Below are 20,892 nucleotides of genomic sequence, written 5' to 3' on the forward strand. Positions count from 1 at the left end.
GTGGATATATATCAAATTTGGGACTACCAATTGAATGCAAACAGTGCAAATGGTGCAGGAAATTGAAAAATAAGACGACGGCAAAACAGTCGAACACAAAGTTTGACATACACGGCAGTGAAGAAATGTGGGTTCCTCAGTGTGCTGCTGTGAAAGAAAGCAAGGAGTATTTTTGTCTGGTCCCTCCTGTCACTGAAAAAAGGCTAGGCATGCTAGTTGGTGGCTGGCGTGACCTTGCTGCAAGCCAACTGGTAAAAATTCTTGATTCCTCACTCATGCTGCTATATTGACAGAAACTTCTTTTTGGCTTAAAAATTCTGCACAGGTAGCATTCCACTTCGGCTGACGTACACCAGAGTTAGCATGCATTTTCTTGACACAAGGCTTACACGTGTTAGGCCTTTGTGCACGGCTTCAGCGTTGTGAAAAAAAGTGAACCCAAAGGGGCATGTCGTGCGGTAGAGCCAACTTTTATTCCCCCATTATTCTTGGACTAAGGAGGCTTCCCACCAACGGATGACTACAGCTCTATAAACATTTATTCCTCTTCCTCGAAAAATTTGAATACTTTGAACTGACAAACTGCACTGTGAGTTGCATTCAGCAGCAAAAACACTATTCACGAAATATTTAAGTGTTGAATATTTATGCCCTCAGTGTGTTAAATGCTGCCTCATAACTTTGGAATATGCCGTCATAGCCAAAAGTTGTGAGTGGACAGTAGTTAAATTGGAGGGGCGCTTTCGGACGCTTATCAAGTGCATGCAAGTTGGCCTAAAAAACTTGGGACATTACATGTGCACCCTAAAACTCTGACCCAGCCTGCCTAGTCATTGTTTACATCTGTTTTCAAAAATGAAATGCAGTGGCTTCGGGAAATATCCTGGTGCATTTGTTTAACTTCACTCCTCATTGTTTGTCGAGTCTGTATCATCTCCTGCATCTGCAGTTACACTTTGGAACGGCACAAGGCTTCGCTTCTGAAGCCTGTGTAAAGAGTGAAACGAAAGCTGCATTTTTTGTCAACTGAAGGCAATACACTTGAGAAGGTGTCATGGGCTCTTCATCAGGCAGACTTTTTTTAGCATTTTGTGTCTATTTAGGCCGGAGGTTTAGTGCTGTGAAAGCCTGGATTTTTGGCAGGTTCGATGGGATCGGCATAGGGCACGTATGATTATGGGTTTGTTGTGAAGTCATTTAGGTGCCGCGGGCATCGCAGGAGGGGGAACAGTGAGATTTGTGTCGTCGTGACCTTCCTTGCAGGCCCCGAAAACGCCACTGCAAAAGAGCATGGACAGCCTGGGCAAGCAGCTGTCTCTCTATTCATTCGGCATCATTGGTCTCATCATGCTTCTGGGCTGGATACAGGGCAGGCCACTGCTTGAGATGTTCAACATTGGTGTCAGGTCAGCTGCAGCCGCCACCCCACTCGTATTGTTTTGTTTGCTTTTCATTCTTCTGCATGGTCAAATGATGAATGGCTATGGTCATTTAGTAAGCCTGCTTGGAGGGCTGTGCCTTACGTTCAGACGAAGTAGAAAATATGTTTTATTAATGGAATCCCACAATCACTTTCTGTTTATTGTGAGGCATCATCCGAGACCTGGGATATATGCCGATAGAACCAACTTTTTCATTAAAGGAATGCAGAATGCATAGGTAGGTAGGTATGCATTGATATAAATTGAAGAAGGAGAGACCACCAGTAGGCATATTTTGTTGTGCCTTGAGGCAGACTGCTTATGTACAGTCTAACCCAGTTATAAAAATACTGAAGTGCCACAAAAAAGTCATTGTTACAACCAGTAATTGTTATTACAGGGTTGGGCAGAAAACGTTTTTTTGAAAGCATTTAGTGGTTTCCACCCAATAGATACAAAACAAATGTAACTGCATGTTCGACCACCCAGGCTGAGCCATGCGGGTGCCAACCAACTCCACAGGGCCCCTAGGAAAGACCACAGTCTTTGACTAAAAGGAAGTCTCCACATCAAATCCTGGACTTTTTATTTCTTTTTTAGCGATCGGCAGATTGCATGTTACTAAAGTGATGTTGTTTTCTGCCAACTTTGGCAATCAACAGTGGCCTTTACTCCGCTATTGCTTTATTTTAATATAGACAGTGTTGAAGAGGTGCCCCCTGCCTCTCTTATTTCCTGGGCCAGCTGACAGCAGGAGATAAGAGGGGCATGCAGGAGATCTCTTCCTTCAGGCTACATAAACAGCGTGGATACATAAACGGCACCAATTTTTTCTTAGTGTTGTAAAGATAGAAGATGCCGCAACTTGTTTCCTGCTTAAAGTCAAGCCTAGTCACGCACAATGCACCCGTGATATCTCACAGATTTACAAATGCAGTGGCACCCCGATGTTGCATCCCCCGTTTTTTTTACAATGGATCACCGCAGTTCCGGCAAACTCTCCATAGAAGCAATGCATTAAAAACCCCGATTATACAATGCTCGGATACACGCGGTCTGCTTTATGCGACAGAGCCAGGTGGGGATAAACCGGCGTTTTTTCCATCTTTTACACCGCTTCGCCGTCTCGGCCCAACCTTTCTTTATTCTTACCCCCGTTTGACGCTGCCTGATGTGCAAAGGTTCGCAGTCGGGGCAGACCACTTGCTGAAGAGACGTAAGCAAGCTGGCGGGCACTGTTTCGAAGGCCCCACACAAACACCAACGCACTGACTGCGAGAAGTCGCGAAGTCCAGACAGGTTGCCCACGGCATCGCGAATTCGAAGCTACCACTGAGCTGATGAGCGTGAAAAAACATACGGCGCAACCCAACACCCGCTTTCCTTGCCCGCTCGATTCAAGTTTCTCCCTTTCACATTGCTCTTTCTCTCCCCCTCTCTGTGCTCTCTGCTTATGGTTGTCTTTCAAAGCTGTGCTTGTCACTCTGTTCCTCTCTTTGTCACCTTTTTTCCATCGCCGCCTCATACAATCGTTCGTTTCGCTTGGCCTTGGCAGTTTCACACATTCGCCTTTTCCCCTTTCAATGTGTTTGGTCGCATCAGCCTTACCAGTTCATCTCACGTGCGCAAGGCACAGGGATGGTGACCCAGGCTAGCGCCGAACAGCATGGGGGTCACGTGATGCATGGTGCATGGCTGGCGGCAGCTGGTGGGCTAACGCAGACGCCGTGGAGAAAAGGAAGGTGTAAAATAGGCATTTCTTTCTTTTAAAAAACTAGGGATTTTAACTAAAGGTTCGCAAATGACGTGAGAACGTGCTAAATACAGTATCTTAAATAAGTTCTTAGCCCACCTGTCGGGTGATACCATCTATTAGGGCAGCATTTACCGTAACCCGATCATACAACACCCCAGTCATGCGACGCTTTTGCATGGTCCCTTGAACGTTGTATTATCGGGGTTCCACTGTACTATATTTTACATAGGCTCATACCATCAGGCTGAATTGTTATAGCCAATAATAAGAAAAATGACAATTGTAATAAGTGGCTTATTTTACCTTTATAACATTTAACAAAATTGATGGTGCCGCAATTGTTTATTGTTATGTCCAATATATTGTTATAACAGGTATTGTTATAAGTGGGTTAGGCTGTATACAGTCTTTGTTTGGCTGCAAATATTTTACCTTTTGTAGGTTTTGCTTATATAGGTAATTTTTTGTGTGACTGAGAACATGTCACTAATTCTGAGCAACACTATAGTGGTGCCTTGTAGGAGCAGTCATAAAAACTATAGCCACCTCAACTGTCCCCCATCTCGGTGCATATCTGCAATATGTGCAATTTTCCACGCAGTCTGAGTGTTCTGTGTGCGTAGGGGAAAAACCAGTGCAGCGTGAGGTGACGCGCTCCTCCCCGTTCTCTCTCCTTGAAGCTTGGCTGTGGCGGCCATCCCGGAGGGTCTGCCCATCGTCGTGACGGTCACTCTTGCCCTGGGAGTGATGCGCATGGCCAAACGCAAGGCCATCATAAAGAAGCTGCCGACCGTGGAAACTCTAGGTGGGCACCCTTTCACCCGTCTGCTCGGGGCTCAGGTTGTGCAAAGCATCCTTCAGCACTTGGAAACTCCTTCCAGGTTGTGTCAACGTAGTGTGCTCGGACAAGACCGGGACTTTGACAAAAAATGAAATGACCGTTTGCAGCATCATGACGTCTGAGCTGTATCACGCTGAGGTAGGGTGTGCGGGCGATTCATGTCCATTTCGTCTTGCGTCAGATCACCATGTTCAGGGCATGCGAAGAATCCACATTGTCTTTCTGTTCTTTCTGACAGGTGACTGGAGTAGGGTACAATGCAGATGGCCATGTGATCCTTACTGAACCAGGAGACAGAGATGTTCAAATGGATTCGATGAGGCTACTGCTTGAGGTGAGGTGTTTTTTTACTATTCATTCTGCACCTAATCCCCTCCGAAAGTTTTTTATACAAATTATGTATATATATATATATATATATATATATATATATATATATATATATATATATATATATATATAGTAAGGAAATGAGGGGCTCGTTGAGGAAAATACAGAAAGATAGGGCAGCAGTCTACAACGCCAAAGGAGGCATAGGGGCGTGGTTAAACTCTTTTCTATTTCACTACGGTTAATGAAGTAAACATTTTTTTTAATATACAGAAGAAAGAAAGAAAAACACGCGCCCAGAGTGGGGACCGAACCCACGCCTTTCGATTACATGTCGAATGCCTTACCAATTCGGCTATCTGGGCGACTGTGTTCTCCTTCACTTTCTGGGCTATTTATATTTTTACTAGAAGTGTATCTGACGCTTGAGGGTGGTAGCTAGCGCCACTCTGACTACACGGGGAGAAGGGGACCTTCTTTTCAACCCCCGGGGCGTGACTCGAACGTCTACAGCCTGTCATGAGCGGGTTACTGGCGGGAAGCCCTCTTATGCTACCTGGGCATCAAGGCTGCCAGAACAAGGGCTTCCCGCCAGTAACCCGCTCATGACAGGCTGTAGACGTTCGAGTCACGCCCCGGGGGTTGAAAAGAAGGTCCCCTTCTCCCCGTGTAGTCAGAGTGGCGCTAGCTACCACCCTCAAGCGTCAGATACACTTCTAGTAAAAATATAAATAGCCCAGAAAGTGAAGGAGAACACAGTCGCCCAGATAGCCGAATTGGTAAGGCATTCGACATGTAATCGAAAGGCGTGGGTTCGGTCCCCACTCTGGGCGCGTTTTTCTTTCTTTCTTCTGTATATTAAAAAAAATGTTTACTTCATTAACCGTAGTGAAATAGAAAAGAGTTTAACCACGCCCCTATGCCTCCTTTGGCGTTGTAGACTGCTGCCCTATCTTTCTGTATTTTCCTCAACGAGCCCCTCATTTCCTTACTATATTATTCTGCGAAAGCATAGCGAGGGTCTCGGTTCTGGCAGCCTTGATGCCCAGGTAGCATAAGAGGGCTTCCCGCCAGTAACCCGCTCATGACAGGCTGTAGACGTTCGAGTCACGCCCCGGGGGTTGAAAAGAAGGTCCCTTTCTCCCCGTGTAGTCAGAGTGGCGCTAGCTACCACCCTCAAGCGTCAGATACACTTCTAGTAAAAATATAAATAGCCCAGAAAGTGAAGGAGAACACAGTCGCCCAGATAGCCGAATTGGTAAGGCATTCGACATGTAATCGAAAGGCGTGGGTTCGGTCCCCACTCTGGGCGCGTGTTTTTCTTTCTTTCTTCTGTATATTAAAAAAATGTTTACTTCATTAACCGTAGTGAAATAGAAAAGAGTTTAACCACGCCCCTATGCCTCCTTTGGCGTTGTAGACTGCTGCCCTATCTTTCTGTATATATATATATATATATATATCTGTGGTTCGTAGCAATTTCAGGGCAAACATTTTTTTTCTATAAACACCCTGCATTTATGTTCCTCAGATAGTTGTTTTTCAAGTGAGAATCAGCATATTGTTTTTGTGTTTGGATATTGATGTGTTTGTTTCTGTAGCATCTGCAAACATCACACAACCACAACATATGAAGTGTCTTCAACAGGCAAAATGGCATCATGAAACAGTGGAATGCCTGTTATGTGATAGCACGGAGAGGGGGGTGGGGTAATGGCCTTTTAATGCTTTGTCTATTCCGTTACAGCAAACCTTGAATTGAACTGCTCGCTAAAATTTTGCGATCACTGAACCAATGCATGTCACACCCCAGTCCCAACTTTCCTACTCACACTTCTTGACTGCCCAGTTCCTGCTTGGTCGATGCACTTATGTATCTAGTTTGGTTTTTCTCTCAGTGCAATGATCCGTAACCTTGGTTTTTCTCTCATTGCGATGATCCGTAACCTCGGTTCTCCCCTCCCTTCCCTCCTTAGCATTTTAAAGTGTTATAGCTGTTCCTTGTGCTCTGAATGTGTTAAAATCCCTTATCTATAGTACTTATCTTTACTATGTTGCACAAGGAGACCAGTGTCTTTAACCTGTACTATCTGCAGGAAAGATCATCATCATCATCATTTTATTTGCGAAGCTGGTAATGTACATAGAGCTGGTTTCATTTCTGTTTGTTTGCTGTCTTCAATTTTTTGGCAGTGTGGCTCGATTTGCAATAACGCTGACATTTTGGGAAGTGAGCTGAGGGGACAACCCACAGAAGGTGCCTTGCTGGCAGCTGCGCACAAGGTAGGCAAAGCATGTGATGTTCATTTAATATGTAGTTTTATTATAGAGATGAATGTTTTTAAATACAAGTGCAGTCTTGGGATTCTTTTGCAGTACTTGCGTTGACATCTAACCTGAATCCCAATGTACAAGTAATTTACTGAGCTGATACATTTCAATGTTTCCTCCTGCTTCAACTCCAGATGGGAATTTACGATGTGCGCAACCACTATGTGCGGCTCCAAGAAATTCCTTTCAGTTCTGAACATAAGATGATGGCAGTGAAGGTCATTCCCAAGTTTGGCGGGGTGAGCTTGCTCTTTTCTCTTTTTAACTCTGTGGCAGATGCTCCTTTCAGCAGTGCTAAGCAGTGTTGCATGTGAAGGGACAGGATGGAGCGGCAATCGGGAACTTGGAAACTGTGCATTGTTCTGGCTAGTGCTACTATTGGGAACGTAAAAAAGAAAAGTACCAAGAGCAGTCATTCCTGACGATGGCTATTCACTGCATGAGTTAGTTAAGAAACCTACCTCCTTCACTCACTCGAAACAGCTTTGTTTGTGGCACTTCTTTTCTGCATAGGAATAAACATCTCCCAGACACTTATGTACCTGAATAGTCTAATAAAATTATTAGAGACGTGTAGCTGTGTCCTAGCCATGCCACAGAAACATTGGGCTAGGCTCATATGCTACCACTGTGCGACCAAATTAGGGTATACGAAGAATGTGGCGGCTATCTGCTTAGCCAAATAAAAGTGGAGATATGATGGTGGAAATCTGGAGAACAAAAACAGATTTTTATAAAATGGTTTTTCTGGCATCTGCAAATTTCATTCTAAACTGAGTGGAAATATTTTACCTGAAGATCGGCTCTAGATGCTGGAAGCAACAATAATGACAATAATGACAGGAGGACAAATGAGCGGTCCAAAATGTCGCAGTTCATTTTCTCGTGAACATGGCTTTAGCTCACCGCATCACTTGGCACAAGCATAGCCAAACAATGAATGAACCTCTCACCACATTTGTTTTGGTGTAAACCTGAGAGTGCACTTCGTAGAGATGCACTTACGGGGTGCTATCCGTCATCGGGTGGGCCTCCACGTGCTGTACAGCATACTGGTCTCTTGGCCAAGGTTACATGTCACTGAAGTGTTTGGCCTGTGCCTTGTTATGCAGGAGCACGAGCAATATTTTGTGAAGGGGGCACTGGAAAAAATTCTGGCCCACTGCACGCACTACAGTGGCCATGGCATGCCATTGCCCATAACGACCGAACGCGCGGCTCAGTACATCAAGGAGGCCCAGTTCATGGGTCGCAAAGGTCTCAGAGGCAAGTGGCCCCGAGTAATTTGCGCGCTGCCGAGGTTTGACCGGCCCCACTAACGGCTGCACTCACTTCCTGCAGTTCTCTCCCTGGCCAGTGGCACCAACCTGAACCAGCTCAAATTTCTGGGCCTGGTGGGCATTCTGGATCCTCCCAGGCCAGGGGTGCGGGACTCCATTGAGACACTGCACAGCAGCGGCGTGAATGTCAAAATGCTTACTGGCGACTCTGAGGAGACGGCCTGTACTGTGGGTATGTGCCTTGTGCTTGAATGCTGCTGCCTCTGTCACAGGCCAGCCAAGTGTCGTTTTTATGGCTATCTTGGTATTTTGAAGCGTCATTGTATGAAATGAATGGCAAGTGCTCATGTGGGTACTTCTTGGCATATCATTTTATGTACGCTTGGCTTCATCAAGCAAGAAATTTGTCCGCACACATGTTTGTTCGTCACGGCAGTCTCTACAGCCATTGTCATTGGTATCGTATTAGTGAACCCCGGGTCAACAATTCACCTCCTCCAGTGGCGCAGGATGAGCGGGGTTGAGGCGTACAGGGGGAGGGTGCTGTGCATGAATCACCGCTCGTCATATTCTCCTCTTGTTTCTACCCATTCCTTCAAGAGGAGTCAAGTGGGAACGCTCCACCGTTGTATGCCTCGTATGAGGTGTGTGTGAATAGGGATTTTTGGTTTTGAAGCAAACACAAGGCAAACAGTTAGTACATTCAAATAGTTGCAAATCAAAGCAGATAGTTTTTTAATTGAAGCGACTACTTGATTTTTAAGAAGAAAACTGAAATTTTCACTTTCTCAAGCACGCTCCAGTAACTAGTAGGCTGTGCAAAATAAAAAGCTTGATTAAAAGGATTTGTGAAATTTTTGTCATAAAGCAAACATACTTTTTACATACTTCATAAAGCAAACATAGGCTTTTAGCATTCTTAATGACATGTTATATTCAGGGTGTTTCACCTAACCTTAGCCAGAGTTTAAAAATATTTCGATGCACTCTTAAGACAACGCAACCAAATGCATGTTGCTCAAAATGCATGTTGCTCACTTTTGTGTGTAGTTTGTCATGCTATTTTCTGTTTTTTTCTTAGTTAGATAATTAGTTAATTTTAATTAGCCAACTTTCGAAACAACGAAGCTAGGCAAGAAATTCCAATAAGAAAGTTGCAGAGCGGTTTTCAAAACGTCTGAATAAACATTTTCTGTCTTTCTATCCATTAAGTACCGTATTTACTCGCTTAATGAACCCGTAAAACCGAAGCAAAGTTGTGGGTGCGTTTATTATGCGGGGTAATTTTCCGGAAACTTTTCAGGAGTGACGAAAGGAGTCCACCACGAAACAAAATATTGCATTAGATAACCTACCTTTCGCAGTAAATATACGCGTACACAATTTACAAACACATGGCGTTTTTATTGAACTACACTCGTCTTCGCTTGTCAAGGCTTCTCTTCGTCAATTCTGAAATGTCTATCGGCAGCACGGTTCCCATACTCAACTGCGTATTCCACAACCTTTAACTTAAAACTGGCCGTGTAACACATTTCAGCCCGTTGCTGACTACAAAGGGAAAGAGGAGCGGAAAAGCAATCAAGTAACTACGCTATCGCGAAAAAAGTAGGGCTAGACACTCAGTGGACTGAGCCGACTGAGCATCGTTGTGATTGACTGTCCCACGACACCGCGCCGGAGTGTTTGTTTGTTTTTACTTCGAGAGATGGCTCTAGGTTGCATGCACGATCATCATCAGTGGGACCGAATAAAGTGGAAAAGCTACAGTACGGCCATTCGTGGAACTGGAGAGTTGAAAAGTTGGGGGTGCGTTTATTACGAAGCGAAAAAAAAAAAAGAACCTAATTTTGACGGCTAAAGTTTGGGGTGCGTTTATTATGTGACTGTTCATTACACGAGTAAATACGGTATTTGTGTTTTTCAGCTATTGAAGATGCCCACGAAATGCAAAAAAACACCACGTGACATGCCTGCTTGCGCGTCGTGATTGAAGTGCTCCCAAACGTTCCGTGTACAAACAATTGTAGGTGCGCAGCCGCTTATTTGAAGGTGGCCGTGAAATTATTTGATCAACTGCGAAGGTATTTTAAACACCTGCTCCCAGGTGGCACCACATCTTGGGCCTTCGTACCAAAGCTTTGCCGATGTCTTCCTTCCTAGTCAACTGTGCCGTCCAATACAGAGCAGAGGCTTTGTGGATAATTTTTCGGTACGCCACCACACTGAAATGTCATCAACTACACCATTCCTAATTGGCTGGGATGGCTTCCGCTTTCATCCCAGCCAATTAGGAAGCTAGTAATGCCAGACTCGGCTCACTCTGGCCGCTTTGGGATGTGCTCGGAAACGTCATGAAAAAAGGGCAGGGACACAACAGAGAGAAATGCTAGCTCTAATTATTTCTTTCTCAGCAAACAAAGCATTGTTGCCTGTTGAACAAAAGCTGAGTGGGCTACAAAATGCGTGATATGTCAGTTAAAACAAAAGGTTACTCGGCCTTTAGTGTCGCCTTAAGCTTCTTGAGAAGAGTTCAGGGATTTATACACACCCCCCTCCTCCAACACCCCCCCCAGAAGGAATTTGACACCCCCCCAAAAAAGATTCCACGACCACGTGTACAAGGCCGAGGGATTTATACACACACCCCAGCAGTCCCCCAACACCCCCTGGAAGGGTTCATCTTGTACTCGTCAGCTCAAGTATGAGAAAATGCTAATGAGTGTGTGATTGGGATCCTCCTGGGGGCGCTTACAAATAACAGAATTATTTGTTCGAACTCTAGCTTCTATGCCATGCACTTAATATAGTAAAAGGTATGGTCTTGTGTGAGACAGCCACACACAAGTAAGCATGTATGGAAGAGTGTTGCTTGAGGGATTTGAGACAGTCAAGTGTGTTCCTTTCTGAATGTGACCACCTTGCTTGCCTTGTTTGTGCACAGCGGCTCGTCTCGGCCTGCATGCTGTGGGCAACCTTGTGCTGTCAGGAGACCAGCTGGACGCGATGACTGACAGTGAACTGCAAAGGGTCATTGGGTCCGTATCTGTCTTCTACAGGACAGGGCCCGGCCATAAACTTCGCATCGTCAAGGTTTGTTGTTCCACTGAATGCTTCTTACGGCTGTTTTAAATGCCACTGAGCAGCTTCACAGTCTTCAGCCTAGTCTGGTAGAAGGACGTCATTTAGCATTTGCTCTTTGAGAACAGTTATGCATTTGTTCTGTGTTTCAAGGATCACTTAGAGCAGGACAAGTAGTGGAGCAAGGCATGGGCAGTTTTGTTGGGTGCGTTGTTGATTTTATTAATTGTAAGTGTTGCGTGAATCTCAGCTGATGTCGGCTCGTGCATTCCTGATGGTGAGAAGTAAAGCCTTGACAAGGCGGCGAGCATCTGTGTCACTTGCATCATGGCACGCCGGTCAGCTTTTTCTGTGTCATCCCTCTCCAAAGCGCATTATTGCACTAAAACTGCCCCAAGGTGGCGCTGCAATATGTGGTGTCAAGTTCAGAAAACGCTGTGTTTTCCTGGACTGGAAGTTGTGAGTGGTTATGTTGCACTGTAGAGAACAACGGGATGTCAAATGATAGCCACATTAGGACGGTAGCTCTGTGCATTAGTGTTATACTCTGCTTATAGAGCTAGGCTGTCAGAGTAGATAAATTCGTGCTGATAAACTCGATGTTTAGTCGTGGTAAACAATTGTAAACGTTTCACTTGTCTTCTGGTCTTCACCAAGTGATTGAGTGCTCCTCTCAGCCCTGATGCTTGAATGATGCGGACATACTTTTTTGTTATTTGTCTCACTCCTGACCAGCTTCTATCATTTATTATAAATGTGAAAGCGTTACTTGGCTGGGTTGGAAAAAGCATGCACCCAGCTGGCGTCCACAAAACAGCTAACCGTTGGCAGGCGGCTCGATTCGCATTGATTCTGTAGCGACGCAGGCATCAGTAAAAAATAAATCGCACAATTCTCATTGGCTAGATGCGTTGCATAGCACGCATCAGAAAAAATGGAGCACAAAGAAACACTTGGCATGCGCTCGATTCCCATTGGCTGTGGCACTTTCCATGGTGTGGCCATCAGAAGAAATCTCACCTGCAGTGTCAGTGCTGCCTTCAGCTCCTATGGAGGCAGTGCTGCAGCAGAATGGGCTGCAGTAAGCCTGATGTCGGGGTTGTGGAATGCAGTCAACAGCGGCAGAAGACTCATTGACAAGCCTAGCTGAAAGAAATGCTTTCACAGTCTAATCTCATACAAATGTGCTTAGGGGTCCCCTGCAACTTTTTTTTCTTACACTCTTTGCCAAGTTGGTGGTCATCTCAACTGTGATGTTTTAATCGCATGAATAGCCACCCCTCCTCAACCCCGCCCCCCCCTTTTTATTTCATGTCTAATCTGTAATCTTGCAAACAATTTAATATTATATAAACAGTGCCTACATTGTGTGTTTGTATGTGTGTGTGCTTGGTATAGATTTATATTAAGTAAATGAAAGGAGTTGACCCTAGAAATTTGTTCCAAAATATAACTGCACTGTTGTGGAACTAGTGCTCCAGAAACAGTGCAGATTGGCAGTATGCCTGCTCCTTGAGCTGCTGCTCAAAAATGTTCAAGCTTGCTTCCACCCTTGCATTAAAAGTAAAAACAGAGTGATTGTGTCTTCCTGTTGTCTTCACGTCATTGTTAGCTTATAATGGAATTGGCTTTATTTTTTAAATGCCTGCCTCTTACTGGACAAGGTGCCCAAGATAGTGTTGTATTCACTTCTAGCTCACACCACATGTGCAGTGCCTGCAGTTCCACTGTGGGGGGCCCCGCTGGTGTGAGCATTCGGTGTAACATGCATTGATGTCCTTTCAGGCTCTTCAAAGGAACCACTACATTGTGGGAATGACTGGTGATGGTGTCAATGATGGGGTTGCCTTGAAGAAGGCCGACATTGGTATTGCCATGGGCAAAATAGGCACGGATGTGTGCAAAGAGGCAGCTGACATGATTCTTGTCGATGACGACTTTTTCACCATAATGTAAGTATTCCACAGAAAAACAGCGATTCTCTTTTGCTTCTGTCAAGAATGCTACATTGCATGACCCAAAATAATACTCAGAAAAGTGTGTCGGTTCAAACAGATGTGGCGTATGCTGGAACTCGTATTAATTTTTGTCCAGTAAGCAGTCATAGCAGGGAAATAAGTCAAAATGAATTTCTAACCGCAGTGAAAATAATTCGATCCTGGTTCGAATCGAATCCTGAAGTAGTACGAATTTTTCTTTAACTGCAAAGTTTCTGAAAAAGCTGTGCAGCTTTCCTTTGTAGCTGCACGGCCGCCGTGAGGTGGATGTCAAACTTTCCTTCGTAGAAACTTACTCCACCTTGGGGATTTCCTTTAAATCGGGTCGATTGACACCTGTCCATCACTTCGCGTTGGTGATCAATTTGCTCTCGCGCTAGAAACTGCTAGCCTCCTGGTTAGCTCAGTTGGTAGAGCGACTGCCCCGGTTAGACTGTGGTTTCGGGTTCTAATCCTGGACCAGGGCAAATTTTTCCTCAACTATGAAGTTTCTGAGAAAGCTGTACAGCTTTCCTTTTTATCCGTATGGCTGCATTGAGGTGGATGTGAAACTTTCCTTTGTAGAAACATACGCCACCTTGGGTATTTCCCCTAAATCTGGTTGATTGACATCATAGTTCAGTGTAAGAAACCATTTTTAGTGTTGGAGCAGGCTCCAGCAGAGCGGGGTAGAAGTGTAGCCTTGGTTGTTTGATCGCACGGGGTGTGTGTGGTTTTTCTTTGAATTGTATTGAGCGCTGAGATTGTGAGACTTGTAGGTTCTCACAACACCATTATTGTGCCTTTTTATATGCTAGTCTAAATATATAACCGTATGACAAATGGAAACGAAGTACCGTGTCGTGTTCTCTTTTCTTCATTGAATGTCTCGTTTATGTTATATTTTAAGTAAAATGAGCTTTTGTGAGGTTTTTTTATTTATGGGATACTACTCTACACAGGCCACACTGAGGGAGTGTGTGGAAGTTTGGTTTGTTTACCGTTTCTTGGCGGTTTCATGGGTTTCTCCAAGAGCAAATTTGTGAAGAATCCTGGATCTATTAAAAAAACGTGGCACCTTGCTAATTCCTTTGAAAGGCAAGATTCAAGGGAAATGATTCTTATATACAGTAGAAAAAGAGTAGTTTATCTACTGTTGTGTTCAGTGGCCACAGCTCTGCAGGCTTTTGTGGTTGCCTTAGAAACTAGTGCATGAAACTGGATATGCTTGCTCTTCACATGCACTGTGAAAAATAGACAACTGATAAGAAAAGCCTCGTAAATTTTGCACCTCATGCCATGAAAATTTATATGATCAAACGTTTTGTGGTCATTCTTCAAGAATACTTCCACCTGCAAAGTTCTCCTTGAGAGGCACATGGCAGAGGTTTGCCTTTTAGGGTTCTATGAGAAATAACATAAAATCATTGCGGTTACTCCGAATTGCCACGTAAATGTCTTGAAATTTCACGTGTTCGTGAGCCCATTTCTAAGCTCAAATGTTACGTGGTCTTAGAACCACCTGTGCCACGTGGTATCTGTGCTTTGGTATCCATACTTCTTTGGTGAGTAAAATGTAGTGCTTTAAAAATTGTTGAACTTGCATGTTGGCAGTGTTACTCAGCTTTCTGAATTAAAAATAAGATTCCAAATATTGCAATAACTTTATATGTTAACATATTTCATACGTGACCTTCATTTCAGCCCCATTGATTAAGTTATTCAAGAAGTTACAACGCTGCAGCATGTTGTCAGAATTAACGTAGACGCTATGCTATTGAAAATGAGGCTAAACCTTGTGGAATATATGGGGTTTTTGGGGCGACCTAGTCAGTTCTCTGGCGTAGGCCACCATGCTAGCTCCCGGCACGTCAACCATGTAGGCCCCTGCACCTACGGCAGCCCCTGTGAGGTTCGCTGTTATGAGAGCACAGCTGTTCGGGAACTCCCAAAGCATGCGAGCACAAAGCTCGACGGCGTTCACAAATCACGGCATCCGGTCGTGATCGCGGACAGGAGGCAGGCACTCACGGTGCGCGACAACAGTCCCCACCTGAGATACATGCCTGCCACGGCCACGCTGTTCCGCCGTCACCCAGGCGGGCTCTCCGATCTCACTCTCTTCCATGCACGCACGTTCGCACAGCCAGCGCGCGGAGTGGCTGTGCCATCTCCCGGGCACTGCTGAACTAGCGATGCGCCAGACCAGTTTCAGTTCATCGTGTGTCTCCCCGAGCGCGCACCGGCTCGGGATCGCGAGTCGCAGGTCTCCACGATTCCCACAACCTCGAAGTCAGCTTATATTTCTACTTCTGCTGTGACAGCTTAAGCTTATGTCCCGATAATTACCCTGTAGCCTCCATTGCTACTTGCTAGTGTCTAATAGCCTTTTTTTTTGTTTTTTTCCCACAATTCCAAGTTTGCAGTGTTAGATGACTGACTGAGATTTTCTTTCTTTTATTAGGGCTGCTATTGAAGAAGGCAAAGGAATCTTCTACAACATCAGGAATTTTGTCACATTCCAGTTGAGCACGTATGTCTTCATTTTCATTACCTACATGCATTGAATTGTTGTGATTGCTGCAACACGTTGTGGCTTAATTGTTATTTCTTTTGTATCAGGAGCATTGCTGCGCTGTCGCTCATTGCGTTGTCTACCCTGATGAAGATTCCGAATCCCCTCAATGCAATGCAAATCCTTTGGATCAACATCATCATGGATGGCCCACCGGCTCAAAGGTTGTGCTGTCTTTGAAATATGTGTTACGCAACTGTCTGCTCTTGATTTATTGGTAATGGTAAGAAAGGGTGTAACAAGCAAGACACTGTTGCCTTGCTTTGAAACACCCAGGGTTGCTTATTCCGCACCAAGACATGTTTCTCGGTAAATGAAGTGTGCTGTTGGGCTAGTTGGTGAATGGCAGCTTGTGGAAGGGGCGCAAAAATTGGACACACCAAGGAGGGAGGATAAACAGATGCACTTGTTTCTCATTATTCCAGCTGTTTTCATCAGTTTTGCAGATGTTTGAGTTTCTTTTAACATTTACTTTAATAAATAGGAAAAGCAAATTTTTTAGTATATTTTAAATTTTTGTACCCAACAGAACATGAAACTTCAGCAAGACACCAACTCATGGTTCTGCAAAAGGTGTTCGTCTGTTGTGTTATTTCGTAGGCGTGACATTTGTTTCTCCTTTGAGCCCTGTGCAAACCAAGCAGCCACTGTGAGGTAATTGTGTCTGCGTGTGGTTGCTTCTGCCTGAATCGTGCTGTTTGAAAGAGCTGGAAGTCTACAGAATGTGCGGCATATTGCTAATGGCATTCCCAGTTTATGAAGCCCTTCACAGTCCAGTGGAACTTGGTGCATTTGTAGACTGCAGCTGCATTCTGTGAACTTGGCTGAAACACACACTCATCTGCGAGGGAGAGCACTCTAGAGTGAGCCAGAAGCACTGTTTAGGTCTTTCATCCTTCTTTATAACTGCAAGGGAAACAGACTGGTGTATTTATTAGCTTATGCTCGTATGCTGCCTTCTCCCCTCCCCCCCCCCCTCTCTTTAAAATCTAACCACGCAGTTTTATGAATGTGAAATATAATGGTGTGGTTCAGGAGGATTTGCGAAGTGCAGGGACCACACCGCATTGTTTAAAAATTTTTTGCACCATTTTTTGATGGTTATGGACAATAGTTCCTCAGTTTGTGCAGTGACATTTTTGGGATGGAATTTTGTTTGTTGCTGACTGCAAAACCTCGTCATGCATAGGTAATTTTGGTCGAAGAAGTGGGAGATTGGTAAACTTGTGCTAGGCTGCAGTGCCCGCAAGTAACTGTTCCGCAGTACATGCCAAGTATGAGACACAAAATACTTTGTGTATTGAGATTCTCCCCCCCCCCCCTTTCTTCTTCCTGCCTGCAGCCTGGGTGTAGAGCCGGTGGACCATGACGTGCTCAAACAGCCCCCACGCAATACTAAGCAGCCCATGATCACGAGGGACCTGATCTTCAACGTGGTCCTGTCTTCGCTCATCATCATCTTGGGAACCTTGTTCATCTTCAGAAAGGAGGTGATCGTCTTGCATTTTTTTCATTGTCGCTTTCAGTATCTTGTCACTTGATTAAGGGTGTGTTGCCTCCTCTGAGTTTTGATGAGAACATTTGCTCAGGCCTTCTAGAACCTACTGCTCTGTGTAAAAGTGCGAAATTTGACTGTTAGACAGAAAAAGCTACTGCTAGCAGAGTACAGTACTGCATGGGAATAGGCGAGCACTGTATTTGCACGATTCTAACACACTGTAATGCACGGATAATGTTACGCAGGGAAATTGGAAAAAATAATTTTATGCCAATTCTACCGCGCGGATGTAAAAGACATGGCACCAAGTACCTGGCAGAAGACATTTTATTTGATGCATGTGAATGTGGCACCAAAAAATCATTTGTGATTCGTAAATTCGCTTGCCCAGCTCCTGCTGGAAGTTAAATGCAAAAGAGAGGTATAACGGTGGAGCCCAGTGACCTGTACTTGTGTCTATACTGTTCAAGGCAAGCCAGACAGTAATGTGGATTTTGATGGACGTAAGAGTGGGAGGAGTTTTTAGCTGTGAATAGTCACCACTGTTGTTTCGAAAAGGCAGGCACTACAACTGTGGGCCAACCCTTTATTTGTTATGCATTGTAAGTATAGGCTCTTAGCGATACGCCTGTGAATGGCTACGTTTGAGGAAGAACTACCGAGACGTGCTAGCCACATAGCACTATCTTACTCACGCACAGATTTGGGTACTCGGGCATTGTAGCCAGGCCCCAACACTTCAGCAAATATTGCCAAAGTGGTACAGGCGTACAACTGTTGCTCACGGCAGAGGTGTAATGCTCTGCTAGATTGCCAAATCGTGCATGGGCTTTGTTAGGCTCACGAGCGTGGCCGTGGTGACAAGGTGTATTCCTTGCAGCCAGTGCCTATGGAGTATCCAAGCAGTCCTCACGCTATCAGCGCGCATATCCAAAGTGGGCTCGGGGGAAAGGGGGTTCCTCCATGAGAGAGGGTGCTGGCAGGAGATCAGTGGGGTCCGTCCTCTGGCATCCTCATTGGCAAGTCACACGGTACAGGGGGAGTGGTACACCTTGCATGGTCCCCAGGAGAGCTAGCAAACACATGGCCACTCCAGTAGCCAGCATGGCTTCCCCCACAAACCAGGCTAGTGCCCACCATGTGTGCAAGCGAGGCATGGGGATGCCAACTGAATGTGATTTGAATGTTACTGCAACTGGGCTGCAGTGGCTAGAATTCCCAGCTCCTTGATTTTGTGACGGACAAACTGGTTCTTGCAACTTTGTCCTATGGCTTGGCATGTTCAAATAGAAAAAGCAAACATGAAGATAATCTAATTCGAGTAGTTACAAATCAGGGTGAAGCTTTTGTGGTTGTCAATGTGTAAATTCAAATTGAGCCTCAGACCTCTTCCCCCCTCCCTCTTTCTCACTTGTGTACAGAGGGGTGTGCAAGCATTTCATACTGCAGCCTGACAGTAGCTTCTTTCTGGCGTGCTTTCAGATGAGTGACCAGATTGTTACACCAAGGGACACCACAATGACATTCACTTGCTTTGTCTTCTTTGACATGTTCAACGCCTTGAGCTGCAGGTCACAAGTAAGTAATGTTTCGTAACTATATCAACAGCCCTGCATTATAAAATCACAGATGAGAAGAAAAATTTAGTGCAGACTTCAGGAAAGCATTAGCGGTTTGGTGTAGTGTGGGCTGGGAGGAAGGGGTTTGCTCTAGTGTGCATGATAGAGTGGTGGGATCTACACAATCCTGGTCCCCATTAACAACTAAATCGGGAGCAAAAGGCATCAGAAATAGGATGCTGTAGGACACGCGTAGCTTTTTAAGCTGCAGTAAAATAAATTGGCGATGAAAAAGAGACAAACAAAGGAGAATAAATGCGTAATCAGGTATTGACTAAAAGCAGTGCATTGAGGGGAATTTTAAGGCACACATAGTCTGCAGTTGAATCACCTTCCTTATGATGACTTTTTGTGAATTTTCACGTGTTTCAGCTCGCTTCACTTGCCAAATGACCCCCATTGTTGTTGACAGTGTAATGATGATCATGTACAATGATGAAGCAGTGGGTTGGGTGCACGTGTTTTCATCAACTTTGTAAATGGTAATGGGGCCTCTCCAACTTATAGTTGTGGTTTATCATCAGTAATGGCACTTGATAGCTCGTGAGCAAAGAATTTTCATGGACAGCAGGTGGCAGAGGAAGTTATGTTAAACAAATGAATGCCAGATTGCACGGCACCCTCCCCAGGGTGCCATCCACCAGTTGATATGACCAAAGGCCTCATCAATTAACACCAGTTATTAACAACCCCACCCTCGCCACAAACTGGAGAATTTGCAGTGAGGCTGGTGCTGTTAATGGCTTAAAGGGCTATGCAGACAAAATACGAGTTGGTTTTATTCGAAGATTTCGTGTTTTATAGTGCCCCCCGCACTTGTCTGGCAGCAAATCATGGTGTGTTCACTGAGAAATTAATCAATTTACGTTAAAATTTTGATTCCCACCAAATCGTGTTTGCGTGACGTGACATCTGCCATAAAGTCATACGAGCGGGTATTCAAACAATTTCCAGTGCATTATTAGGCTCTGCAGCCTTGCTTACCGTCAGTCCTCTCAGATGGCGCTACCATACGGAGCCGTGGGCCGTTGTCCACCGTTGCTTTATTTTTTACCGTATTTTTGCACCTGGCTTCTTTTTGTTATGGTAGAAAGTAATCACTTTGTGAAACATGGGGTATGCTTGACAAACAGGGCACGTAAGACAATGTCGCTTACGCCAATCGGATAGTGTCGTATGAGACGACTCCAAAGCATCGGACTGCTGTGCAGCTAAAACAAGCGAAGTACGCCCAGTACCAACAGCGGTGCGCATCGGTACTTCTATGTTTATGTGTATTTTCATAACTTTCCTTGTTTATCACACCATTTTGATGGCGGTAAAATGAATATGCATTACATGTAAGCACAAAGAGCTCATTCGGCAAGCTTATAAGCCCTGCCTAATTTGCGTTTGCTTTTGTTGGCCTCAGCCAATTGCACAGCTGGGCATATGACATCATAGGTTCTGTTGCGGGAAGTGAGCTAGTAGGTCGCATGGCCATTAACTTTTTCACTAATTATGTAGCTTATTTGAGCAAAGTGTGCGTTGGTGTCAGTATGATTCTAACGAGGCAATCTTTCGAATGACCTAAACGTGTATTTTGTCTGCATGCCCCCTTTAATGTTAAACGATGAGGCCCATGGGTTTCCAGGACAATCACAATGAGAGCAATAACTTGAACAAAAAATTTTTAATTAAGTTTGCGGGCAAATAATTTCGACATAAGCTGTTTGTCACCCCCGCGGGAAGCGATTTTCGTTAAATCGAGGTTTATTATATCTGTGTTTGACTATAGTGTAAGAAATGCCCGTTGGCTCTCTGGTGCATATTTTGATGTGGGGGGTGAGTGGAAGAAAGGCAGCAGATGGCAGTGTGTTTCACGATTGTGTCCTTGGCTACTTTTTTGACAGACAAAATCTGCGTTCACCATAGGACTCTTCAGCAACCGCATGTTCCTCCTCGCGGTAGCCTTTTCAGTGATTGGGCAAATGCTGGTCATCTACTTCCCGCCACTGCAGAGGGTCTTTCAGACAGAGGCACTCACATTTGCGGGTGAGCATCTCTTCCCAGGATTCTCCTTCTCCCCAGGCCCCCTCCTGTTTAGACGAGGTGTTGCCAAGTGCGTTGAATGTGTTCCCATTGCTGTGTTTTGTTGTATGGCCCCTGCACAGAAGCATTGGGAAGGCCAAGATACTGGGGCTT

At 44.9% G+C, this 20,892-nt stretch overlaps 1 protein-coding gene across 4 annotated transcripts in view; it reads left to right on the forward strand.

The window, feature by feature from the left end:
- Positions 1-20,892, forward strand: part of Spock (secretory pathway calcium atpase) — a 54,993-nt gene that overhangs the window by 24,378 nt on the left and 9,723 nt on the right. For all 4 annotated transcript variants that reach the window (XM_077685961.1, XM_077685962.1, XM_077685960.1 and 1 more), the window contains exons 9-23: positions 1,264-1,406; positions 3,858-3,982; positions 4,059-4,156; positions 4,257-4,352; positions 6,542-6,631; positions 6,814-6,918; positions 7,792-7,945; positions 8,021-8,191; positions 10,904-11,052; positions 12,826-12,992; positions 15,481-15,549; positions 15,639-15,755; positions 16,934-17,081; positions 18,572-18,667; positions 20,601-20,742. In XM_077685961.1, coding sequence (XP_077542087.1) covers positions 1,264-1,406; positions 3,858-3,982; positions 4,059-4,156; positions 4,257-4,352; positions 6,542-6,631; positions 6,814-6,918; positions 7,792-7,945; positions 8,021-8,191; positions 10,904-11,052; positions 12,826-12,992; positions 15,481-15,549; positions 15,639-15,755; positions 16,934-17,081; positions 18,572-18,667; positions 20,601-20,742 — 1,870 coding nt within the window. The remainder of the gene's footprint in view (positions 1-1,263; positions 1,407-3,857; positions 3,983-4,058; positions 4,157-4,256; positions 4,353-6,541; positions 6,632-6,813; positions 6,919-7,791; positions 7,946-8,020; positions 8,192-10,903; positions 11,053-12,825; positions 12,993-15,480; positions 15,550-15,638; positions 15,756-16,933; positions 17,082-18,571; positions 18,668-20,600; positions 20,743-20,892) is intronic.

This window comes from Haemaphysalis longicornis, unplaced genomic scaffold (genome assembly GCF_048455015.1).
Source record: "Haemaphysalis longicornis isolate Haplotype H1 unplaced genomic scaffold, Haemaphysalis longicornis Haplotype H1 scaffold_1, whole genome shotgun sequence".
Classification (NCBI taxonomy): domain Eukaryota; kingdom Metazoa; phylum Arthropoda; class Arachnida; order Ixodida; family Ixodidae; genus Haemaphysalis; species Haemaphysalis longicornis.